The sequence below is a fragment of the Columba livia genome, chromosome 2, assembly GCF_036013475.1.
Source record: "Columba livia isolate bColLiv1 breed racing homer chromosome 2, bColLiv1.pat.W.v2, whole genome shotgun sequence".
Taxonomy (NCBI): domain Eukaryota; kingdom Metazoa; phylum Chordata; class Aves; order Columbiformes; family Columbidae; genus Columba; species Columba livia.
The window spans coordinates 21,929,444-21,957,152 of NC_088603.1; the positions used below are offsets into that span (position 1 = coordinate 21,929,444).

The following is a 27,709-nucleotide window of genomic DNA, read 5'->3' on the forward strand; positions in this document are numbered from 1 at the left end:
GACCATGGAGTCTGGCAGCTGCCAGCATTGGTAAATTAATCTTCAGCAGGTTGCCCGCTTGTCTGAGGGCTGTCTTCTTGCCTCCACAGCTGGCAAACACTCTCACCAGCTCAGTGTAAAATGGGGAGAAGTACTTTCCCAAGTTGGCAGAGATTGGTTTATAACATTTCAGATTTTGGTGTTCTGCTTTGGGGATAACTTACATAATAAAACAGATGACATATTCAGAGGCAGATCGTGCCTTACTGGAAATGTAGGAGCTATTGAATTTCAAACTCTTGAGTGACCACTAAAATACCACTTTCACAGGTAAATGTAATGATGCATACACTGTTAAAGAGACTTGAAAGGAGGGTTCATTAGTACAAATAAGACCAAGTTAAGGTCCTGTTCCACAGCTGGCAGAACCACACTGGTGAGACATTTCAAAAAGCCTTATAAAGAGCTAGTAGAGAAAAGCCCCTGAGTGATACTCAGCATAAGCAGAGGTAAATGTTTGCCAGATTAACTGTAAGTTGCAGCTGCTTGACTTCAAATATGTGTTCTGAAAAATCATGAATAATACCAGTCTTATAAATACAGTGGACTTTTCTAAGATGAAAAATAAAATCTTGCATGTGCTGCCAAGAAAGGCTGCCTAGAAACTTTTGTTTAAGTTTTGTATAAGCTAGGAGTCAGATTTCCCCAAGTCCAATGTCTACCCGACAATAACAGGAAAACAATCAATGTTTAAATGAAGCACTCTCATTTTCTGATGCCTAAAGAAATATAAGCTGACTGACCAGAAATTTCGCATTGATGTAAAATTAAAACTACCTTGAAAACAGCAGAGTTAATAATTTCATCTGGCCAAGGCCTGTCTCTTCTTGCAAATGGCCTGCAGAACCAACAGAACTGACAAGTTAGTGTTTTACAGCAGAAAAATTAGAAAAATGGAGCATATCAAGGCCACCTTCTGAACAACATGTTTCAGTCTTTAGTCAGGAGCACAGCACAGGCAGATCCAGTTCAAACCCAAGGGAACCATCGCAGAAGACAGACTCCCTTCCTGATTGGGGCCGGCATGGGGGGGAAAGCTGTGAACTTCTGTTCTGCAGAGGTGATAAAAGCACAAATGAAGTAAAGATCTGCCAGAATTATAATACCTTAGACCCTACTTGCTCCCATGCATGAATTTTCCCACTTTTATTTAATTAGGCAAATACTGCAGCTCTGGGTTTCACAATTACTTCATCTCTCTGTTTCCCCTGGTGATTAGTAACTCTTAGCTAAATGTAAGTCACCCACAAGTGCTTCCCCACATGAACAATGAGACATCCATAGCTATAGTTACAAGCAGGAAATGAAGTACTAAAGATACAGATTCTTCCATGTTTCTGGGCTGCACTTACCATTTCTGAAAGAACTAATAGGATGTTCTGCAAAGCATATACAGTTGATTCATCCTGGAAAGAAGCCCTGGATTTATCTGACCCTGCTTTGTGGGAAAGCACAGGGTATAGCATAACAAAAAGCACACGACATCACATTTTAAAGGAGACCAAAGGATTTCCTGAGTACGGTGTGAGGATTTAGGTCTGAACTGACATGATGAATCTTGCCAAGGTAGAAAGCTGATTTCTGGTAGAAATAAGAATACCAGATTAAATGCCAAATTCCGAACTTGTGCTAAAGTGAATTTCACCATGATGACTTTCAGGCATACAACGAGTACCAATTAAGTAAGTTCTGAGTTGCACTCTCAATAGAGAAAATTTGCAGGAAAGATAAAATGTGATACTGCTGCTGTGTAGCTCAGACTGCCAGGAGTTTGGTCATGATATATAGAGAGAGATAGAGATTTATAGATTCATATAAAATACATACAACTTGCATATGTATTTTTATACATATCCATAGCAAAAAAAACGTCTATTTCAAGTGTTCATGATCAAACTGGAAGTATGTAAGATTTCTAGAACTACCAACACTTGTAATTGCACAGTCCTACCACATTCAGAGGAAGCCTCCAGGTGTTAGAGAGAGAATTGTAAGAGCAAATGTAACCACAGAGTTGTATTTTGTCACAGTGTCAAATCTTCTTTGGTCCGAGATGAACACTATTCATTTTTTTTTTTGTTCTTTTGGAATGAACAAGTGCTTAAATAAATACTCTTTGTATCATAAAGTAATTATTTATTGCATCAGTCTTTGAGACACGGGTCTTTCAAAAAGCACAGATACTTGAAGAAAGTTAACTGTTTGACACAAACAAGGGACATGGATCCCTGAAACAGCAACCTAAAGCTAATTTACAACAAAAAAGGACTTTTTATTTCTTTTCTAAAATTCCCACTTTCTTCTAGAAAAATTTGCCAAGTTCCAAGAAGGTAAATAAAAAAAGAAAAAAGAAGTGGCCTACTAAGGATATGCAAGATAACTATTGGTAATGCAATTCCATTCTTTTTAGAAACAGTTTAGATTTTGTTGGAGTAGAGCACGTCTCGGAAATCCTTACATTAACCTGAAGAGTTTATGTGCACACTGCATGCACTCACCTGCTCAGGTGAGAAGTCCCTTACAGTGTCTTGGAACTCTTGGTCAGCACCACATCCACGAAGCCCACAAAACTTACCACACATCATGACCATGAGTACATCAGTTAACATAGGACATATACACCAAGCAGACGTACAGAAACCTTACATATACATTTAAAAAAATGTTTTCCTCATTCAAGAGCAGTCAATCCAAATCTTTAAGACATTAATCATAGAATGTCCTGAATTGAAAGGGACCCACAAGGATCATGGAGTCCAACTCCTGTTCCTACATATGACAACTCCACAGTTCACACCATGTGTCTGAGGGCATTATCCAGTCTCTTGAACATTGTCAGGCTTGGGGCCGTGACACCTCCCTGGGGAGCCGCACCAGTGCAGAGCAGAGCGGGACAATCACCTCCCTCGCCCAGCTGGCAATGCTGTGCTGGATGCACCCCAGGACACTGTTGGCCCTCTTGGCTGCCAGGGCACACTGCTGGCTCATGTTCAACTTACCATCAACCAGAACTCTCAGATCCCTCTTCGTGGAGCTGCTCTCCAGCATCTCGTCCCCCAGTCTGTAGGTACAGCCAGGGTTGCCGTGTTCCAGGTGAAAAACCCGGCACTTGCCTTTGTTGAACTTCTTGTGGTCAGTGATTGCCCAGTTCTCCAGTTTGCTCAGATCCCTCTGCAGGGCCTCTCTGCCCTTGAGAGTGTCAACAGCTCCTCCCAATTTTGTGTCATCGGTAGTAAGTAATCCCTCAAGTCCTGTGTCTAAGTCATTTATAAAGACACTGAAGAGCGCTGGTTCCCTGTGGAACCCCTCTAGTGACTGGTCACCAGCCCATAACCCCATTTACTAGAACCCTTTGAGCCCGGCCTGTCAGCCAATTGCTCACCCACTGCACTGTGTGTTTACCCAGCTGTATGATGGACATCTTGTCCAGGAGGATACTGTGAGAGAAAATATCAAACGCTTTATTGAAATCCAAAAAGATCACATCCATGAGCTTCCCTTGGTCAACTAGGTGGGTAACCTTTTCATAGAACCAAATTAAGTTTCTTAAGCAGGACTTTCCCCTTATGAACCCTTGCTGGTGGGGACCAATGACTGTGTTGTCATTCAGATGTTTTTCAATAACTCCCAGAACCATCTTCTCCATGATTTTGCCAGGCACAGAAGTGAGGCTGACAGACCTGTAGTTGCCAGAGTCATCCCTGTTGCCCTTCTTGTAGGTTGGGACAACGTTTGTCAGCTTCCAGTCATCTGGGACCTCGCCAGATTCCCAGGAGTGTTGAAAAATCACAAGGCGAGGTCTCCCTATGATGTCAGCCAGCTCTCTAAGTACCCTTGGATGAATCCCATCAGGCCCCATCGACTTGTAGGGATCTAGCTGGAGTAGCAAATCCTGTAAAAGCTCTGAATTGATTGGGAGTTTATTGTTCTCGCAGCCATGGTCTTATAACCCAGGGTTATGGAGCCCCCCAAATTTACATTGTTGTAAATTAGGGAATATCTCTCATCAGAGTCTTATAATAAATGTGACTGTGGCTCATAAACAGTTAATGGGTATTATTTGTGTATATAGGAAACTGTATTTAGAAGACACAATACAAGCACTGCACAGAATATGCTTTGCTTCTCAATCCTTTGTTATATTTTTAAATTGTGGCTTAGATTATTCATTTTCAAGTGTGCCACCAGAGATCCTAGCTGTGAGTGGGAATAAAAGAATCCAGCCCCACTGGAAGAAAGATGACATTTCTTGGCTCTTTTTCAAGACAGAGCAACTCACATAATCTGCTCACAGGGTTTCTGCAGGATTTATGATAGTTGTGTCTATTTGACAAGCTATTCAGGCAGATACATAAAACCATACAGTTAAGCAAAGAGATGAAGAAACACAAAAGAGTCTACTGGGTTGAGATGAGACTCTTGAGCAAGAATGGAAAAGGAAAGCCACTCTCATGTTGAAAAAAAAATTTCTTTCTTTGGAATCTTCCTCTAAATTCATTTTCCCAGGTGGCCTCTTAACAAGACCTGCTGGTTCATGCAGAAGTTCAGGAGTCTATAGACCTGGACCCAAGGGCAACACCTTTCATTACAAGTTACAGTTTAGTGTACATGGGAATTAGATACCTCAAAGTGCAGAGCAGATGCTCTGCATCTCTCAGTGAATACCCTAGATACAGGCCCATAAGAGCCCCAAGCTTTGACACAGACCTGGTGATCACACATTTTCTGGACATGCGGAGCTCCCCCACACAGTTTCCATTGACCAGCACTGCTCCCTTGCCCGCATCTGAGCCTAAGAGATTTAGAACTAGTCACCCTAGTTTAAGAAAGATCATGTTTTGTGGTAAATAAAAAAAACTTTCAATACATAAGTTTTAATACAGCATTAATAAATCATCTAGGTAGTTTAACTAGGGATTTTAGGAAATAGGTGCAAGGAGAGGCATCAGAGCATCATAAAATGGGTACTAGCATATTTGCCTCAGAGTAGAGGCAGGGAGAAGAACCTAATCTGTGGCTGATGGTTTGGTGCAAGCACTTCTCACACCCAGTGTGTATCACAAGGATGCTCTGGCAGAGTGACTGTCTTCGAATTGCCATAGCTAGCCAGGACTGCACTGCTGAGATAATGGCAAAGCACACACTTTAAAAATAAAATAAAATAAAATAAGATATAGCAGTGGTTCAAATAAGAACTGCATTCTGCTAATGTATATTGTGGTTCTTGAAGTTCAAACACTACCTATGGGAGGTAATCCTAAAATTTTCTGCAAGTCTGCTGACAGAGAATTAGAACCTTCAAGCACTTTCTCTCTTTAAAACTTTCAGCAAAAAAAATAAGGTTTTTTGCTTTTACCTAAAATTGCAAATTCAAGTTATTTTTAATTGTATGCAGTCTTTCTAAAATAAATAAATATATAGCACCTGTAGGCTGAACACTGCAAAAAATGTAAGTACTATTCTAAGTAGTTCTTGCTTATGAGTAATTAATCAAATAATATTAGAAAAATCTTAAACTCTTCAGAGTTAGGTCATTTCTATAAAAAAGGTACACAGCACACTGTCAGTTCTTCCAGATTATCTCCAGTGAACCACTGCTGCTTACGCCTCAGCCTGATGCTGTCTCTCTTCCACTTGGTTGTTCCATCTCATTTGGAGGTTTTATCTCAACACCACACTTTATCACCAAACTTATTTATTATGTAAGGTTTTGACTCATTTTCTACATTCAGATTTCAAAGTAGTACAGTAACAGCATAGTTGGTCGAATCTATTAATTTACTTTCATTTCTTTGTCATTTCTGTAACAGTATTTTAACTACTGTTTATTTTTCTCAGAAAATAACAGAGACATGAAGAATTTGCAAATTTTACCCTTTGATATCTTCAAACTGCTGATGGAGTTTGAGCAAATGTTATTTCTCATAAGCATGGGAAATTTTATTTTAACATTTTACTTTAGTGCGGCTAAGGAAAGCATCTTATTTCCATTTCAGTATAAATGGCAGATGATGGATAAATTGTAGCTAATGTTGGGAAGAGATGTATAAAACCAATCAACTTCTGATTATACTCTATTACTAAGTCTGGCAATTTCCTTGGCAATTATTTCAAGGACAAGGCTGAAATAATCTTTACTCTTTTCTTATTATAAGCAAACATTTCCTTGACATATTACTGTTTTCAAAAGAATTTTTAAAAAGTCAAATAAGGTCAAAGAAGGTGGACAAAGAATGATTTATTTTTCAGAGAGCTATGCATGCAATAACATGTTTTTAGAAAAGCAATAAGGGGAGATGACTGAATGTATACTATAATTTTTGTATTTTGTAGGAAAAATAAGCCCACCTAGCAATGCTTCACTGTTTTTACAGGAACAATAGTGCCTGCCTTCAGCTCTGTTCCTCTGAAAGCAGTATCTGATAAGCAGACCTCTGAGAGCCAACTGACCAACCATGGCTTAAAGCTGTATTTCTAACATAAAAGACATAGCATCTCAACCCAATTCAGCATAAGAGCAGAAGTCTAGTTTTCATATTGTAACAGCCTTTCCAGATTTCAGAAATATTTTCTGTTTCAATCTGCAAAACAACTGAAAACTCAAAAATATCACTGGAGGCAATTGGAGGAAAGACATCAAAGGCATTTATAGATGTATTTTTCCCCTTGTCACCTCACCTGTTTGCCCCTCTTTCAGCTCCTCACTCACTGGCAAGAACCAGTTTTCTTTCCTACCCAAGCCTTGATCATCCTACAGGTAAACCACTTGGTGACAATTATTTATATAGAAGGCTACAGGTTTATGTGGAGCTTAGAATTAATACTACACATCTCAACAGGATTATTAATGACCTCCTTTAGCAGAGGTGGAAGAATTCAGATATCTCACAATATCAGATTTTTTTTCTAGTTTTTCATATACCTATAACTGCTTCAGGCCAGTTATATTGGGAACTAAAATATCATGTGACCATCAGTGAAGAAAAGGTGCACCAATTGTGGTCCCATGGATGTCAGTCCATAATCCAATGCCCAGAAAAAAGCTTTCCTGTAAATTTATTTGAAGATTTACAATTAATTTTAGAAGTGGTGGAATATGAAGCTGTTCAATGAACCTGAGCAAAGGAAAGTCTGAGTGAGATCGGATGAAAAAAGTGACATTCAAATCTACAGAAAGATATACCCAGTGTTGGAAGTACTGTCTAATTACATTGCCCAAGGCAGCTCTCTGCTGCAACTGTCCGTAAAACTGCCAACTTTGTGACTAACTGGATGGAAATGGCACTTGCGTATGTTGTAATGTACCTGCTTAGTGAGGTACAAAACCAAAAACGCCTGAGTTTGAGAAAGAGCATACTGGTGGGGTATTAAGAAAGATAAAAGATTCGGTAGATCCCTCTAGCTAATTGTGAAGTACCTTTCTTTACTCCCTGAGCCTTTCTTTACTCCCTGCCAGTGACTAGGAACAACTCAGCTCCATGCCAAAGAGACACTGAGGCAGCTCTCTGCACGTCGGCCAACTGCTGGTTATGTTTCCTTGGAACTGCTTGCATTTTGGAGCAGAATGACATTTGCCTTACAGAGCATCAAACTGTTCCCTTGTGTCAGGTGTTCGTTCCCAATCAAAACCATACAGCATAAATGCAAGCCCTGAAAAATCAATATAATATTCAAAATGACAAAAATCACTTCAGATTTACTTTTCCACAAAGGGAACTAAGTCAGCAGCTATGTTTATGGTGCTTTTACATATAAACTTGAACTTTGTGAGTGACTTAAACCACCTTATTAAAAACAAACAAACAAAAAGCCACCAAGAATAAAACCCAACACATATTTTAAGGCCTTGTCAAAAAAAACCAAATTCCAATAGACCTCTCAATCTAAGAAAAAAAAAATTAAACCCTCAACTCCATAACAAATCCACTCCAACTAAACAGGCTTGTAAGAAGAAGTTGTCAAAATACTGCATTTATCTTCATAAATTATTTTTGACAGTTTTTGCATTAGCTATAATTAAATATATTTATTGGAACTCTTGCCCCATTGCAGACACTTTGTATGTCTGTGCTTACTATAACTGGAAGACATCTATGATAGCATGTAATAGAACCTTGCTTCTCACCACAATGTTTAAAATTATTTTGAGTAAGACAATGCTGCACACGAGAACCAGGAACCGCAGTGAATTTCCTGGGAGAAACGGGGGACAAAACAAAACAAACCACTTGATTCTCATTCTGTCCTATTCCTAATTTTGATCTTAACTCTTTACAACTGTGTAATTTTTTTCTTGGGGCTCCCACTACACCCCACCCAAAGGCTCAACAAATACTGGCAAGGAGGTTTTTGGTACAGTTGTAAGGCTTTGAGAGATTCAGGTCATGCAAAGCACACTTCAATTAGCACAGAACTGAGACTGCCAGAGAGCAGTGGCCAGTCATGAAGATCCTTGGCCAAAGAGAAACCCTAAAAACACAGTTGGGCTTGAGCCTTCTGCTCTTTTCCCTACCACGCACTGTGATGGAAGAGTCTCAACTGTATCTTCAGAAGAGTTGCAAAGATGATGCTTTAGCTCCATCAGTTTATCTAACTGCTTAAAAACCACTCACATATCAGACTGCCTGAGCAGCCAAGCCCATGCCTCCTCATCTTCCTCCTCCTCAGGATGGAGGCAGCCCTGACACCTGCAGAAATCCCACATGGCTCAGGGATGCACAAGCCCTGTCAAACCCTTCAAATGTCCCACTATAAAGGGACACATCTGACGCTGCCAGACTCAAGTGCAGGCTGCGGTAGTTCCTGAGTGGCTGGAAAGCCTCATTGCTCCCTGTCCCTTACAGACCCAGAGGAGAAGCACACAACCAGGAGGCACATGCAAGATGGCTGCAATGGGAATGACAAAGGAGAAGGTCCAACAGCTGCCACCATTGGGGATGCCACCTCCCACCTCAGGCCTCGCTTCTCTCCAGCCCTCTCACAGCGGGCCACACGTGTCCTCTCCGACACCTCGCAACGTCCACCCAAGCTCAAAAGCAACACTGGCAATCGTCTCAGCAGCCACCAGATATGAGCCCCATCTTCCAAATTTCCACGACTCCTTGGAAAAGGATGTGTTGATTTCAGCTGCTTGCCAAGTAACATCAAACATGTATGCCCATCCAAGACTATAAAGAGGGCTCGTATCCTTTAGTTTTTAATAAGTAATATATTTAATTGTTACCCCTGTAGTTTTCTCACACCCTGCTACAAGAAGAATAAATAGACACATAAGAAGAGCTTTACAATGATTTGCCTGTTTGTTTTGGTTAGAGGGTGCGTGGGTTTTTTTAAACACATGGCAGCATTTTGATTTCTATTCTTAGAAATCATTTGAGGCAAAACAAGAGCCCATGAAAGAAATGAAGTCCGCAAATGAACTTCCTTTCTGCTGAGTTTTTCTCAGCCATCTCCCCTCTAGTCATGTGTGCCAAAATCCCATGCTTTATAGGGGCATCTGTTCTATTCTCTCCAGGCCAAAAAAGGAGACTTTTCAAACCCTTACTACAGCTGAGGAAATCTATAGCTCAATGAGCATAATGTGATTTTCCCACGTCTACAGAGCCAAGGGCAGCTCCACAACTGCCACCAGAAGGGCAAGTCTTTTTCTCCTCCCTCCACCCTTCCTCCAGCCACGCACTCCCAAACCAAGCCTCTTCTAAAATCTGTCCTCCTCCCACTCCCCATCTAGCTTGTGTTTACAACATGACTGAGGACCTGAAATATCAGCCATGAATTAAACTCTACTTCAACAGCTGAACTGACATATTCCTGTGAATCCCTACACTTCATATGACAAGAAATACATGAAAAATAGTCACTTTCCCATACTAGTGTTACTCTTAGAGACAGGATATATTTTTGTATCACAACAAATACAGACTTAATAGATTTGACTAAAAACTGATTAACATTGGCCTTAACAGCAAAGTTTGGCAGCTCCCACCAATGCCAGAACAACACAGACACAGTACTCCATAAGCCAACCTCAGTGTAAGGTGGCTTTATCCAAGGGTAATACCTTTCCTTCGAACACTTACATTAATAATTCACAGTGAAAAACACAGAATGCCACAATTCAATCAAATTAAAATCCCACAAAATAACAGTTTGAATGTGTTTCAAATAAGCAGATGTTCCAGCCCCTATCACTTGTGTGAGGCTTCAAGGCAGCCACAATAACAAGCACAGGCCACAAGTATCACAGCTGTGGCTTTCGGTGAAATCAGCAGAATCAAACAAGAAAAAAAAAAATGGAACTTGCCAAAATATGCCAAGATAGTAGCATCAGAAATAAAAGATGAAAAAATTAAGTTGAGCAGTAGGTATACATTTTCATGTATTACAACAAGTGTTTGCACAATTCCTCTAAACATTTATGACAAACTTTGTTTTCTAGTGTGTAAAACCTGAAGGCAAGTCGGAAAAGCTCTTTTTTTTTCTCTAGAAGCCAAATGTCTCATAATTAGAGGCACACAAAGAATGTAAGAATATATTAATTTTCAAATGCACTTTTAAAAAATTATTAAGATTTTTCTGGCTACACAATCTTGTTCACATATAGTATTTAAGAAGCAGGAATAGTCCTAGCACAGAAAGCATAAGCAGCTTTTCAGCACAAGATTGTTAGTGCTGGTAAATTAAGACCAAAGCTAATATCTCTGCCCACTCTGCACCAGCTCTTTGTGGCTCAGCCTGTAAATGCATTGTCTCACTGGCAGGCATGAATATAAGCTGAATAAATAAGTTCTTCCCCCCATGAAAAGGAAAAAAAACAATAAATCAATGTTAAGCTATATTTCTGGAAAAAAAAAAGGCAATTTAAAGAACAGAAATACATTTTGACATGGTCCAGTTCTCTGATGAACTCAAGATTAAGAGGTGTGTTTATGAGCAAAACTGAGTCAATATTTTCAAGTCATTTTTTAGTGCAAATCTTAGCTTTACCATTCATAAAATTCAATAGGTGATTACACAGCTAGGCAAATGTCCTCAGAGGAAAGTGAAGAATAATGAATTCCCTACATAATTATTTATAGCTGTATTTTTGAGTGAACACAGTGTAACAGGCATGAAGCCAATACATAAAGGGAAAAAAAAACAGATTTGTAAAACCTTAAATATTTCAGTAAGCAGATCCATAGTCTACAGTCTATTTCACAATCTAATCTGCCTTTGCAACATGTAAAAATCCCAACAACTTAGACTGCCTCTATGATTAATCATTAGGATTTAAAATAAAACCTCTACAAAGGCAGGTCCAGAAGTGCAACCACAAAATCTATAATGCTATCAGAACATGAAATTTGCTTAAAATAATGTTGCTGGGAAGTGCCATACTGTTGTCTGCAAAATATTTTGTCTGATCTGTATTTTAAAAAAACTCTTGGGAACAAAATCATTACCACACATCAGTCAAAATGGCTCCAAGTACAGATCAGATCCAATTCAGCCTTTCATAGCTAACCCTAAGAACAAGCTGCTTATCACTCCAAAGCTCAAAAAAAGATGATGAAAACTATGTAACACAGTGTTCTTCAACTCCCTAAGGACAACTGATTAAAGTCGGTTAGGAGCTGATTGGTGTGCAGTGATGCTTCTGTTTTCCAAACACGCTGCTTAATTGCCGACAAGACTTCACAACACAACAGAGGGGAGAAAAATTCTTCCCTTTCCTAATACAGAAAGTCAAGCAGTAGCTGCTGGCAAGTGAAAGGAAGGCCAAGTTGTTATGTTTTTAAGCTCCAATATCATCAATAACTTTCTGGAGACAAAACTAAACAAACAAGTTTTTGTAACAAACAAATAGAACATGATCCAAAACACTCTCCTAAAATCCCATAGGTTTTACAGTGTCACAAGTAAAAAATAGAAATGCAAATCTATATCAATAGATAAAAATTATAGTACTGGATTTAAAAGAATGTTTTTTTAAATTATATTTGTAAATGCTCTTGCTTTGGTTTAACGCTCCTTTTATATACATTAGCAATAGATTGTTCTGCACTATTTCAGCACTCTGAAAAACAGATGTAAGTGGAAGAGATCATTGTGCACAGGGCTGTGCAAAGTGCATTTCATCCTCTTTATACAACAACAGGAATTTTCAAGCAATTTGAAGCAAAACTAAGTTGGCATTATTTTTCCTACTGTAGCATTTTGTATGCATTGCAGGAAACTTGCCAGGTACATACTGGAGCCAGCGGTGCAGATGCCCTTAAGTAAAAGGTAAAACACAGACACAATAAAGCTTTGTCAGTGTAAGTAATGGATACTAACTCCCTCCGGCCTGCAGCAACTTTAACTTAAATGGCCCGAGGCTCTGTGGATTCAAATGATTGAATCGCATACACAGGAAGTTAACTTGCTCTTGCACAATAGGTCCGCTGCCTTCCACATGCATAACAGGTCTTCAGGACTTGACATATTTGTCTTCTCTTATTCAGCACCAATTTATTTCTCTGTTATGAAACGTCCACTTTACACCCATGCTTACAAGAAGAACCTGCACACCTCCAGCCGCCCTTCTAGTTTAAGGACAGGGAAAGCTAAATATGACACAAAGCTCCTTCCAAATATTCTTCCTTCTTTATGATGAATATAGGAAGACCTTAGCCATAAATGTTCAGGACAATCCCAGGATTCCTTCTTGAGAGCAGAAGGGAGTACTTGTAGAAATGCGCATAAAAGTTGCAGGCCAAGTTAAGAAGTAAATGTGAAAGGAGACAGGAAATGAGAGGAAATAAGGGAATTCAGAGGAGAAAGAAAAAAAAAAAGGCAGATATAGGCATCATAAGCATCACAGAAACAAGCAGTTTGTTTGCCTACTAAAAAAACACCACAAACCCCTTTCCAAGCCAAAACTGACTTCCCAGTTTTAAAATATCACTAAAATAAAATAATGTAAAATAAATGGCTACGTCATCGATTCTGGTCTGCTGTTCTGTAACTTTTACCCACCTCAGAAAATACACCAAATCATTGGAGTCACTTTTTCTCCTGCAAATAAATGGTTATGGCAAAACAACTGTGTTCATGTATAACATGTAAAATATCCTCCAAGAAAGATGGAGTCAAGCAATATGCAGCACCAAGGTGTTTTCTGGAAGGGCACAGCAGCAGAGCCAGCAGAAAGTGACTGCACTCGTTCTATTTAATATCTGGGGTGCTGAACACCCTGGTCATGCTGGTGCCAATTCTTCCTTAGTGCAAGAGAAAATCAAGCAGTCCCAGGGAGAGAATCAGAACAGAAAAGCCTGTTGAAAATGCAGCCCAAGCCCTGAAGTAAACCTCTCAGCTTCAACTGTGAAAGAGACACTTCTCTTATACATCTACTACAACTCGAACAACTCTGCCTTTACTTACTAGGAATGTTTTGTGATGATTTTCTTATTTTAAATTTATTTTGTATGATGTCACATCAATATTTATTCATTAGCATCCCTTCATTATCTTCAGTGATAACAGCATTTCTAAACTGAGTTTTGCTTCAGCATTCTATTAAATCTCTGGGTTTTTTTGCAGAAGCCTATTTCATCATTCAGTCATTTTTATCATATCACTTGAGTAACTACCAAATTTGGATTTATTTCAGGGAAATATATAAATCTCTTCTGTAAGAATTCACACTTGAGGTAGTCATACTCTATTCTCCCTTTACAGCCCTGGGAAAGATACAGAGTCTTTCAGACTGGAGGTCACCAACCCTGTTTTATATGTCTTGTTTTGCAGATTTGATAAATCATGCCCCACAGTCTATAGAGCCAACTAGTTCTCCTCTAGCTACAGGAGTCCACCTCAACATCTATATGTAGTTTGATGATCTACCTCCTTGTGCTGCATCCTCTTTGCCCTGCTCCCCCTCATGACAGCAAGAAGAAATACTTCAGACCAACTTCAGACTTCGTTTAGGTAAACAAGAAAGGCAAAGAACCATGTGCAGCCGATGTAAAATAAACACTCATACTCTGCAAAAAGTGTTCCAGAATGAATTTCACATCCACAAGGAGCTAAGGAAAACAGCAACACAGATGTCTTTAAAAAGGCTCATTGGAAGTGGGAGAACCTATTGCTGCTCCCAAACACTACTTGGACTGCTTTTTCCTTTTAAACAGGACAAAATGTCACAAATAAGTAATTTATTGATCCAGGTTTTCATCTTGATATGGTTTACTGCCACTGAAAAACTCCCATGAGCAATTAATATTTCACAACTATATTCAACAGACACTGAAATGTAATGGGGGCCTGACTTTATCAAATCCACAGCCTATCACAAAACCTGCTATCATGATCACAGCAGGACGAAGTAGATCGATTTTGCAAACAGAAAATGTGTGCTGATACAGTCAATGCAACAGTAGTGAAGTCATTACGTGTTTTGAGATGGAGGAACGTGAAAGATAAGCCGGTGGAGAACGAGGTCTGGTGCGTGCTTATTGCAAAAACAAAAAGTCTACAGGGAAACCTCCCGAATTCCAGAACACTTCCATAAAAAGACGGCAAAGTCTGTATTTGCAAAACCACAGCTTAAATCAGCAGGCCATGAAGAAGAGTATTTCAGAGTTTGCACTGGCACAGTCACTGTGATACTCTGGACACCCTTCGTGCTCTCCGCGTTGTTGCCAACCAGACACGCATCAAAATGCATGCTCCTTCCACAAAAGCACAGCTTCAGTAGCACCGTTCTGCAGCGAAAGACCACACCACGCTCTGGATACCCTTCCCTGCATTTTTTGTCACATCTGCCGGTGAGATCGAGGTGCCCCCAAGCACCCTCACAGGTCTGGGACTCGCTTCAGTCTCCCCTGTTGAGGGAGAGAAACGTAGGCACAGGTCACAGGAGCCTACGGCACCACTCCACCCTCTGCAGGCCTTTCAGCATCGGTGTGACGGGGACAAATGCTGCCACGCATTTCCCCTCCAACCCATGCTTTAAAATAACACTGGGATGTGGGAGGAAAGCATCTAAGTTAACGCTGCCTCACAGAGCACTATTTTAAGGAGGTAAACCCCAAGGATTGTTAGGGCTTCGATGCTTTCTCCCGAATGTTGCCACTTTAGTCACTGCCATCAAACCACACCTCCTCCTCCAGCTTTAATCACCTGATGGCATTAGAGAAACAAAAATAATGCAAAATACTAGACACGGAAATGAATAAGAAATGAAAAAGTATTTTTCTGCCAAAATCAAAACAATAGCAACCAAATATTTTTCACTGTGTTGGCAGAGACTTTTCGTATTTCTCAGGCTACAGTGTCACTCTTTGATTTGATAATTTACCTAAAAAAAAATATCACTTGAACGTTAAGATCAGCAAGTCTTTTAAAAACTGAAAAAGACATACCTGACGTACAAAACTGTTAGAGGTAGTGTCAGAAGATGTACTCCCATCTGACCCTTTGAATCGGTTTTTCCTTCTTGCGCCTTTACCATAAGACTGTAAAAAAATAAGATTAAAGGAATAGCATTAAGTTTGTGTTGCACAGAAAGCTTTCACTACAAGCATCACTAATGCCTCCTAGGCTAGCAGGGATTCGGATAATTAGCTTTATGCTAATTAATAAGCACATATTCAATAAGCAACTGATGGGGCTCTGTGCACAAGTGCTCACCAACACAATCAGGTTTGGACAATTGAGCCCTGCCTGTTTTGGGGCTTTTTTTCATGTTCAGGTACGGAGAAACTTGTATACTTGTAGTATTATTCACCCAAGTCACAATAATTTAAAATGTACAGTTTGTTTTGCAGTAAGTTTAAATAAACAAGTTAGGAAAGAAGAAAGAAGATACTGAGGCAGTCTCCAGTACCTCACAGCTATGAGCCAAGTCAACTGAGGAAATATTAAACAGCAAGAAATTACCTACAACTTGCCTATTCAGAGACAATCCTACAACTGAAGAAGAACACATAACAAAACCAAACCAAAACAAACAAAAAGCTGAAGTAAAAGCAGTATAACAATAAAAAGGACAAAACATGTATTAATATCTGGAAAAGGGATAATATACAACTAAAAAGTAAGGTATCATTTTTGTCTCTTCAGAAATCAAAAAGACACCAGGAGAAAGCAGTGGTTGGCTGAAGCAAAACTTATTAAACTATGGTTTAGAAACACAGCAAATGCCCCAATCCCCTCAAAAAGCTATTTGTTCTTTATGATGAATATGGACCATCAACATATATATTATAAAACAAATTTCAAAAAATATGAGAAGTTTAAAACTCTGCCATTTGCAACCACTTATTTTTGTGGTGACTGTAAACTGTGCCATAACACCACCTCAGCCCCTTCCCAAGGCATCCTTCCCAGGTATAGCAAAATCTTGCAGATTTGTTTTGCACAACTACATTAAATGACAGCCCTTCCTATCTAATCGCATTGCTTAAATTCATCTAAACTTACATCAAAATCATGTCTTCACTACTTCAAACATTACTTTCCTTGAGATAGCGATTTTTTTTCCCCTCACTCATTATGCTATTGTTGAGGTCATTTTACTAATCCATCTCTCTGGATCATGTCTCCTGTCTTTAAATACCTCCCACAGTTTCCTGCAATAAACAGGGTCTTCATGTTCACTTTCAAGGTCTCTGTTGGCCTATTCCCAATCTTAGCCCTCATCTTGCATTCAGCACTGAACTTGCAATTTCTATAATAACTCAGAAAAAAAAAAAAAAAAAAAAAAAAAAAACACACAAAACCAAAACAAAACAAAAAAACCCCACCACAAAACAAAAAACATCAGCCTCCATCACCTAACATGCTAAATTTTCTGAGACTAATTTAATTTCCTCCCCCATACTACCTCACAATCCTTCTCCCCAGAACAGAAATCCCTTTACAGAAATCTCATTGTTCTCCTTAAAATATATAACTACAAAACAAACAAACAAAAAAACCCTCTTGATGATGATACTAGCATGCTAGTATCTGAAAATATTACAGTAATAAATTATATTATTTATCCACTATTATTTCCTACAAGTCCATGCATGAACATCCTGCTGTTGCCTTTGGCCCTAAGCTGCAGTCGGTCCTGGGTTTAGGCATGATGAGAATATTACGATCAGCATATTGGAGAACGTGGCTGCAAATGTGTTAACAACACAACGCTCCTGACAGCCTGGCCCTGATACAGGAAACCCTGGGATAAAACTCTGCCTGGTGCACAAAGCATGTCCTCCTCTGGGCTGCCGCCATCTCCAGAGCACCACGCAGAGCTCTGGGCCTGTGGCCCATCAGTTCTTGGGGTAGGGAAGGGTGGGCTCCAGCACAGGCTCAGAGGCACAATTAAAATCTCATACTGGCACATTTTTAAGATCATGACTTCAAAATCTGAGCCGTACCTCTTAGCAATAACACACATGGTGAATATCATAAAATATTTTGCAATCTAAGAGTAACTGAGGAGGACGACAGACAGCCACTACTAACTTGCGATCATTTGTCAAATTGACAAATTCAGGTAACTTGCTGCCATGACATGCACAAGATGCATAAGAATAATGTCGGACTGTATCTGGACCATCACTGTTGATTCTGGAAAAGCTTGGAGCACTGGTTCTAATCTAATATTATACCAATCTTTTAGAAATAATGACTTTAGTAACATTAGATCTGTCAGTCTGACACTGATTCTCAGCAAAAATAATTTAATATCTATTATGCCACTGAACTAGCAAAGACTTACACAAAAAGCAATTATTTCCCCAAAAATATATATTTATGGAAAAGCTGTTTTTCTAAATCAATATGATTTTTACAAAACTGTAGGAAAGCCATATAAGAAGTTTCTAAAAGGCACATGAATCAATACTAGGTGTGTTGGTTAGAGCAGAACTATATAAAAATCAGCATGCTACACATTATGGGGATGAAAATAGGACCTTCTGATTAATGTGGAACTGTAATCCAGTAGGTTATGAAATATAAAATTAAAACTGAATGGGGAATGGCTTTGCACAGTTGTATTTCTAAAAGAGATCTTTGATAATAAGAGAAGTTTTTGATAATAGAAAGGTCTTCATATATCTATAAGAATAAAAAGCAGATCAGAATTGCTGTTACCAGCAAATTAATCAAAACATTTTACAGTTACTGTTGCAACAGACAGTAATATCAGAACCATCCTTTTCCACACAACATAATATTCCACCTAATATATAATATTAAGGCGCCTAGAATACATTAAAAATATCCTTGACATCGGTATTCTTCAAATAAAATAACATCTTTAAATCAAAATTCACCTCTGTGAATGCAAAAGAGGGACTGCGTCTGGAGTCAGGAGGATAAAACAAACAACAGCAGAATAAAAACGTGCTACAAGCACAGATAAAATGCACACTTCTCTACCTGCGTAGCAACAACTAAAAGCATTTATTTCAGGCAACATCACACAGTAAATGCAGCTCGGGCTGAAACACACCTTGATTTTTCAGTTTTGGTGGGGTTTTTTTGGGCACAGCAGCATGCAAATTTGTATTTTAGTCTTACATAAGTGGAAACGATTCAGGAGCACAAGCTAAATCCTAACTTCAAACACAAAAAAGCAGTTGACACGATGGCAGGCCATGGCTATGCAGTGCAGGGAAAGTCAGTTTTGTAGCTGCTTCTGTGCACAGACCAACTCTGAATCAAAGGAAAATTAGACCATTTCGGCACACGGGAAAAGTGGGATTTGATAACTGTTCTCATTGATTTAAAGGATGCCAATCTGGGTTAACATTTGTCCTCCAGGCCTTTCGAGCTTATTCCCACAGTCAGAAATGCCTGAAAGTTACTTCTAGAAATGAGATAAGTCTTCCATAAACAAAGAAGATTCTTACATATTTAAAAAAATGATTAAATAACTTTGTCATGTGGAGAACCATGAATACTCATCCTGTCATATTCATTAGCTTTTGCTTCTTTGAGTGTATTTTTTCCATAATAGCCTAATGTGAGAGCAAGACCTTTGTGACCAAAAAAAAAATAATCTACCAGTTACTTTCAATTCAGTGGGGGGAGAGGGGGTGTGAAAAAAAAAAATTTAACAACAAACTCAATATGTTGCTGTGATTTTCATATTAAAATTAGCTGCCTTATCTGTGTTCTGTGCAGCAGTTGGCTGCAATTAGGTAGCTAAAAATAAGAGGCTGAATCATGATGTGCGGACATTGGCCAGTAAAAGCAGCAACACGGGGCAGTCATTCTTAACCTATATGGTAGATGTACCTAACAGAAAAACCATAGGGGACTAAATGTCTCTGCACCCCAGTGGTAACAATCTCAAAACCCAGCATAGTCGGCTGAGTATGGACTATCATCATCTGCCCCAGCTAATGTTAATGCAACTGACTCCAGCCCTGTGAACAAGCCTATTTATATAAAAAGTTTGCTGACAGGAACATTCTCATGGGATTTCAGCAGAACATCTTATACAAATAAAGTTGTGTATACATGTGTTTACAAGATCGAAAGTGTAGCTCAGTTTATTAGTCAGCTGTGTGAAGTTCTTTCAAAATTGGCTGAGTTGCCAAAGGCGAGAAACACAACACATTCATTTATGTCTGTCTACCTGACAGCCAATGTGAAACCTTAATAAAAAAAATAAAAATTAAATTTTGAAGAAGGCACCAAAAAACCCAAACCAAAACAAAGACCAAACACAAACCTACCAAAGTAATCTCATAAAAAACATTTCATCATCAAAGTCTTAACAGAGCAAAGAAAGACTCTTCCTTTCAACTCTGCAACCTTTACTCAGCCCATGTAATCAAACGAAATACAGGAATCATATGAAGCATTAGAGGCATGCTTAGCTGTTTCATGATAATTAACAGTTTCATATACATTTATTTGTTATTGCAAACAGATGAGACCAGTGTCACTCGGCAGAATCCTTTAATTTTCATGAGGTTCTGCCTCAATGCGTGAAAAGCATGCATCTGTAACATTTAATCCTCTAACACACATGACAAGCAGAAGGCATGGTTTATCACTGTAGGAAAAATACTCTCATCTGGAAGAAGGAATATAAAATATTTTAAATGACCAACTCTCTACAACCAGAGAATCAGTCTTCAGTGAGAGTCTTAAAATGCCCTTCACCAGCAACTACTCCATTGGTATTTTGTATTGAAGCAGACAGAAGAAGTATAGACAGGGTGAGCCCAAACCTTTGCTAATTATAATGGGTAAAATAGCACCAGTATTGAGACTGATATCATGGTAAGTGGCAAAGATGAACTCTTAAGAACTAACCTATTAGTCTCATTCAAAAAATAAAGGAAAGGTGCAGAAGAGTCACTTCTCAAAACAGTCAGTTCTCAAAAACAGAAATAATGATGCAAGAAAGGAGCTGGAGAGAACAAAAACAGAAAACAAAAAGAGCTGGAATGAAGCTTACGCAATCTCAGATGAACAAATGACCAATTACAAGGATCAAAAGAGTACCTAGAGGTAAAGAGTGACGTTCTGAAGGATTAGAGAATTGCTAAAAGAGTCAGAAAAGAAAGAGTGCACTCAGCATTTTTCCTTCCCATGCAAAAACTTTAAATGATATTTTAAAAAGCCCATGTCCCAACTGAAGAATAGCATGCCAGGACAGTGCAGAACACATACATTCAGCTCCATTCACCTCTTAGAAAAACAAGTCATTGCCACTATTACCAATTCGTTACAAGGCAAGAGTGGTCCTGTACATCAGACCTCCTGAGCCCTCTCTGATCAATGGCCAGACCTGCCACCACTCAGAAATTATAACATCCAGCTACTGAATGGTGCAGCCTCCAGTATCAGCTGTGTAATGGTAAATCCCCATACCTGCCACTCAAATAACACAAAACACATGTCTTTAGATATAAAGGGTCAGCTGGAAAGAGACATGAATATTTCTGATCTTTGCATGACAAATCCCACTAATCTCACAAAGGAGGGGAGGTCAGCCTTCCGACAGTACAGCCAGGGGCTGGAAGATATACGTGGACTTTGGTGACAAGCTCCCCAGCACTTCACCGCTCCATTCCACAACGACAACAGGGGTAACAGTGCAATGCTGAACATAGCAATATATCCTGGCTTGCCTCCATCTGAGGGCTGGGGTTTCAGGTCACCCTACACAATCAACACCGATGCAGTCCCATGGCAGGCACCCTGTGACATACCTTCAGTGATGAACCTGCCCGAGGGGCACAGACTCATGTCCCCATAACAGAGAAGCAGCCCAAGGTTTGGTCTCAAAACCTGGATTTCTTCAAAGAAACAACATTTGCTATCAGGACACAGTTCAGAAAATACAAGGCTTCCCTTCAAAAATCCTGTCAAATTGAGGATCTCCATATACAGTCATTAAGTTCACACAAGCTACAATAATGACTCTGTTAAATCCATTCCATGGTGCTTTTATAAAATCCTCCACAAAAAGAAAAAAATCCATCCAAACAAAACAAAACACCCTCCACAAATTATTTATTTATCCAAACTTGCATACATACTCCAAAAATAACCGTTTGACAGATGCTTCTTTTTCCCCTCATGAAAACAGAAAATCCATTTCTGCTGAGAAATCTGTAACAGGGTTAAAACTTTGATGCTCTTTTCTGCTGGCCTGTGATAAAGCCTTGCCAATAGTGCAGCTAGAAATAGCCTAATTCTCACCAGTTCCTACATTCCTAAGCCGTCTCCCAGTGCTCTCGCTCTGGCATCAGACCAGGTCACCTGGCAGTTTCCACCCTGACAGACAAGAAGTAGGGGACCTGGTCCACCCTCCTCCTCCCCAGTGGCTTGGGAACCCACCTCGGTGCAAATCTGCTGCACATCTCCCTGTAACACCAGTGATGAAGATGTCTGCTCCCAAGACAGCAGAACAGGAACACACAAGAGCAGTAGGTGCTGAAGCTCATGTCCAAACCCCACTGTGCCTCCTGCAGCCTTTTAAGATTGGCAACTACAGTTGCAGGCCATGTGCCTGCTCCAACCCACCTGCCCTCCATGGATTTCTGTATTTCTCTGACACAAGCAAACAGAAAAAGCGATCTGGCTCTGTTGCAGAAAGATATTTGCAGGGAGCAACAGCCCCTATGTGGAAGATTCCATCTGCTAAGGGTCTGCTTCCCTGCTGACAGAGGGAGGGTGATTTGGGTTGTTTTGTGTTATTTTGAAACTCTTCTATCCTGGCACAGGAAAGAACAGAGTAAAAGAAGCAGAAGTAACCAAGACTCCAAAGAAGCTAGCCTTGGAAGAGTTCAGGAACTTTTCATCTATAATGGTTTGAAATTATAAACCTGGAAACAAAACAACACAAAAACAGAGGCAGCCTCTAGAAGATGGTTACCAGATACACAAATACCTCAGGACTGAAACTGCTGAATTGTTTCAAAGGGATTTTACTCTCTAGGAAAATGTAAAAAACAATTATTATAGCACATGTATGCTGAAGCTGTGTAATACCCAAGTGGCAAATAAATGTCTCTGGAAGAGATAAGCATGCAAGATCACCTATTACTGTTGGATTTCAGGACTGCAAAATAAACTGAAGAGCAGAGGAGAACCGCTGAAACCTGAAGGGCTTTCTTCAGTGAAGGACTATTAACATCTATTTTTTTCAATAAGGAGCACAACACTGAAAGGAAGTTACCAAATCAAGAGAGAAAACCCTGCTTCTTGCTGAGGACCATAGGAAAGTCCAATGAATGCAGTTTGATCTAATCTCTTCTTCATTCGCATATGCTCCACTGAGCCACTGACACATCAGATCTGGCTTCTACAGATGCTACTAGAAGAGAGAAAAACCTTCCATGCCTATAACAAATGGTTATTGTTATTACCTAAGTAAGCAAATGGATATAAATTTTATTTGTTTTAGCACTGGGAAATACACTGTTGCAAAATGTTTATTTGAAGCATAGGTAAACACGGTGTGAATTGTGATAAATCAGCTCAGCTGAAAGAGAGCAGCAGAGGGCAGTGTGATTAATCTGCTGAGAATAAATCCCTGGCTATTCTTTCCATTCCTCATTACCACAAGACAGGCAGTGAGGGAATGGTGCTATGCAACTGAAAAGATAGCTGGAGATCCAGGAAGGACAACAGTCTGTTCTAGGGCCAAGTAACTAAGCTGATGTTCTGGAGTCACCACATGCCCATTACTCTAAAATTCACATGAGTAACAATCGCAGTCAATACAGAAGGAAAACTGAAGAAGCCTGTCCCTAAACCCATGCCTGCAGTTTACCTTCAGCAATACAACCCCATCTGCTGGAGCCCAAAGCTCCCGGGATGGTGAAGCCTTTAGACTTCGAAGGAGGAAGCACATAACAGTATTAGGGCAGAAAGGAAATCCAAATGCAAGTGAAAGAGCTGAAGAAAACAATCAAAAGAACTGGTTTCATTTAAAATGTGTCAGGTTGTTAGGACCTGCATTGACAGATGATGCATAAGAAGGCAAGAAAAAGAACAGGAGGAAAATAATAATGGGGAATAGGGAAAAACTAATTTGGGATAAGATACCTTCCACAAGGAAGTCTGTAGTTCCTTGACGCAATGTTACAATTATAGTTTCTTTGAAACATCCCGTATAATTTACTGATCTGATTTGCTATGACTGTTCCTATGACACAACACAGGAAGCTTTATGAGAAAATAGCAATAGAAATTGAATCTAATGATTTCTGGGGACTGAGGGACTTTTAAGTAGGATCAGAAAAAAATTACATGGGAGGGAGGAAAAGAGAAGAAGAAAGACCAAGAGTTACCATGAAAGGTATTAATATACTATGTTACAATATAATATAAACAAATCAGCATGGTATTTGGGTAAATTAGAATGATTAAGTTGAATATTCTACTAATTCAGCTTCCAAGAATTTGGGAGCTCTTGAAATAAAAAATTAAAAACAGGACTGGAGTTCATTATTTAAAAAATAGATTCTGATCATCAAACACTGATGCATTCAAACAGAGTTTGCTTGTCTTATGATTTCAGATAATCAAATCCATGTTTTATTACAAAAGGACCACAGATAAAACTGACATGTTGTCAATAACTCCACAGTGTAACAGTCAGTGTGTCCATTCATCTGGATAAAACTGGACATCTGAAACTACAGCACAACCCCACCTGGATTAGGATCACTGTGAGTACCCAGAACTATGTTTTTACGGTAACGTGGAACTAAAAGCCACAGAATATTAGGTAGTACAGAATAACACACCAATACCTTGTACCCATTGCAAAGAACTTCACAGGGAGAATACAGTATAACTGTCACAATCAACACCTGAAGGGATTTTATCTTGTTTGCAGAACTTGTTAGGAAAATGCATTTTGAAAATAAGAAATAGAACTTATCCAGGAATATTTCACATATTTAAGCACCTTTTAAGAGTAATTACTTTCACAGTGTTAACTACATTCACTCCTCTGCCAAGTGGTGACAAGTTTGGCCAAAATCGATAGACAGGCACAATCCAACATATCAACCATGATGTACAGCCAGGTTAAAAGAAATCCTCAGCTTTGCAAAAGCAAAATTCTCGAATAAGAGAAATTTTGAGGCTTGTTACAACTCTACAAAATCTCTTCAATTTTATTTTGCTAAATCTTAATTTGCAGAAGTAGCACTTCAGAGAGAATACTTTTAGGAATGATATCACTCCATAAGCTTGTGTGTTGGTTGCTTTTGTTTATATGACACATTACTTGGCATGAAACGTTTCTAGGATTGATACTCAAGTACCTTAGTGAAAAAGATGGTGGTGGGCACAACTGAAGTACCTGTAGGCAATCTACTTGATGATTCACATGTTCTCATTAACCCTCTGTGTTCTCATTAACCACTGTGAATGTGTTCTAAAGCGGCAAGATCTTACAATATCAATTTTTTTGAAATCATGTTAACAGAGCAAAAATTCAAATCAGAATACTTGTCTCTCAATGCAGTGCATGCTAAGGAATTAACTAACATTATTATTTAGCCAATGGCCTCTTTTGCTTCCATAATCTTATTTCCTCTCTACCAAAGGTTTACGTACATCTAGAATATATATCTACAGAGAAGATACGATTCTTATTTTGCTTAATGGCTTTGATTGTGAAAACTGAAAAACAGTCTCTGAACTAAAATCTGCATTACTATTATCTTAAAAAGTGGATCATTTTGGCTGTGAATGTTCAGAAACCAATTCTGTAAAACAGAACATCAGGCCTTTACCTGAAACATAAATAATGCAGGTATTTGCAAACTATCCTTCCTCTCTAAACAAACTATTCTTCCTGTCTTTATGCCTAGTTAAAAGGGGTGAAGATCAATTTTATCATCAGTATTAGACTTTTGTCCAGGCAGAGCAGCACCATATGTTTTGACAGTTGCCAATTCTGTGCTTAGGGCCGAAAAGATATAAAAATGCGAAATTTGTAGGTCATAAATTAGTTCCCTTGTCATTGTTTCTGGGGAAGCTGGCAAAGCATATGGCCCTACTGAAATGTCTGCTCTGCACTTGGAGGCTGCAGTCAAATTCACATCCAAAGAGACACTTTCTCAGCTAAACCTAGTCTCTGTTTCAGTGCCTGGATTTTGTTCTGCTGTCACTGTATAGATCAATTAGTGAGTCTTTTGACAGACTGACAGCATTTTCTTCTGGCAATTGAGCACTTCTGTGATGAAACCGGACCTCCTTCTCAAGGAAAATAAAGCATCGGAGATAGCTTCGGCAGCAGCAATAAAACTTGCCACCCCAAAAGGAAAAAAACTCTGTCCTAACAAGAACAAGCATGTTTGTAATTTAAAATGAACGCAATCAGATTTTACCACCCTTTTACTGGGTTTAAAAATAGCACCGTCTTTGTAGCCAACTATTGCAAACTCGAAGATATTATGCAACATTCATATATTAAACAGGAACCACCTTTCAAAATATAAAGTCTTTACCAAGTGTGCTGACATCCACACCCTGTCTCCCTCTCTTCATCCATCCACCTGAACGCAGTGCACATGGACTAAGTTGTTAAAATTTCAGAGATGACTGTACAGCCACCTTCCGCATGGTAATCGAGCAGCTTAAACCTGCAGCGTGCTCAACACCTTCAGCTTCCTCCAAAATCCTGCCCAACAACCACCGTGAATTGCCTTCCCCCATCAACACAGCCCGATAGCAGCCTGTGTCACAGCTGAGGAAGGTTTCAGCAGTGCGTGGTAAGCATCAGGTAGAAATACAACAGGTTACTGGAGCAGGGAAAAATAGCCGTAATCTGGGGGTAATACACGCACGGAAGAGCACCTTAAAAGCAACGTATTCTTATATGTCCACCTTCCAAATCACTGAAAGATTCTTTTGACTTAGGGTGCTTCTATGGCTCAGAGCATCCCACTGTGCATCTTAATTAAATCACATTTGAGGGTGAGGGAGTACCGGGGTTTCAGGCGCCTTAGGAGAGCCCTCAAACTTTTCCGATGGCGGGGAGCCGAAGTTGAAGGACCGGCAGCTTCGGCAGCCCCGACGCTCCCCTCCCCGCCTCTCCCAGCCCGCCGCCCGCTGCCTCAGGGCGAAGCGTTCCGAGCCCGGCCCGGTCCCGCCGCCCCCCGCCCCGCTCCCTGCCGCAGCCCCCGGCCGAGCCCTGCGGTCCCCGCGGTACCTGCGCTGTCCCCGCCGCGGGCAGGGGGTTGTCCAGCAGCTCCATCTGCACCTCCTGCGCCGGGCTGGGAGGCGATTTGGACATGTCGCTCTGGACCATTGGCGAGCAGAGCGGGCGGCTGGGCGCCGAGCCCCTCGGCGGGGCAGAGCCGTGCCGAGCCGAGCCGGGGCGGCGGGGCGCCCCTCAGCACCCGGCCATGCCGGGGTAAGGGGCGGACGGGCGGAGGCGCGGCCCTGCCTGCTGCCGGCGGGGAGCGCGCAGCGCGGCGCCGGGGAACGGGGCACCGCCGGGCGCGGGGGCGGGCAGGGGGCGGTGCGTGGGGAAGAGGGAAAGTGACAACGAGCATCTCCCGCCCGGCAGCAGCTCCCGGGCGGCGCCTGCCTCCCGGTGCGGCTGGGGCTGCGCGGCCGAGGGGCAAGCAAGAAAGTTGGGGCTGAGGCGCGGGGGGGTTAGGCCTCGCTTTTCCCAGGCACTCGTGGCCGAGGGCGGGAGGGGCTGGCTCCCGGCAGTGACTTATTTGCGAACCACGCTTCCCAGCGGTCAGACAGCTCTGGGGTTGCCGGGCGCGGTTTGGGTAGAAGTGGTGGGGGAGACGCGCTGCGCCCCCGCCCCCAGCCGGACCCCTCCGCTCAGCCAGGGCTGCGGGGTGCGCCCCTCTTCCTCACCCCTGCGGTGCTGCTCGTCCCTGACCGCATGGCGTCGCATGTCCCAGGCCGCACCGATGCCAGAATCATGGGGTATGGTTGGGTTTAGTGAACGAACCCGCACTTGCCAAAGAGGTCTTGCCATAGGTCTGTCTCGTTGATACGGTTTCTTCCTGTACTTCTTGAAGATAGCCGTGCACATATCCACAAGGGATGAGTAATTCCTAGCTATCAGGTGAGATGAAAGCCACTGCTGAATTTTCATTGTGCTATCAGGTATTACACAGGAGGACCTGTTTAAAACCTGCCCCAGGAAAACCACTCTCCACCCCAAGATGATTTATCATCCATTCCTTGGAAAACAAAA

General features: G+C 40.6%; 1 protein-coding gene across 4 annotated transcripts in view; it reads right to left on the bottom strand.

Annotated features, from left to right (window-relative positions):
* The window catches only part of CACNB2 (calcium voltage-gated channel auxiliary subunit beta 2), a 246,123-nt gene extending 219,132 nt beyond the window's left edge, over positions 1-26,991 (bottom strand). The window contains exons 1-2 of one of the 4 annotated variants that reach the window (XM_065050843.1): positions 26,699-26,991; positions 15,426-15,518 (exon numbers count right to left, since the gene is read on the bottom strand). In XM_065050843.1, the coding sequence (XP_064906915.1) occupies positions 15,426-15,518; positions 26,699-26,797 (192 nt within the window). In that variant the 5' untranslated portion in view covers positions 26,798-26,991. The remainder of the gene's footprint in view (positions 1-15,425; positions 15,519-26,698) is intronic. The other 3 variants (XM_065050839.1, XM_065050844.1, XM_065050840.1) reach the window with 3 other exon arrangements.
* Positions 26,992-27,709: the final 718 nt, after the last annotated feature.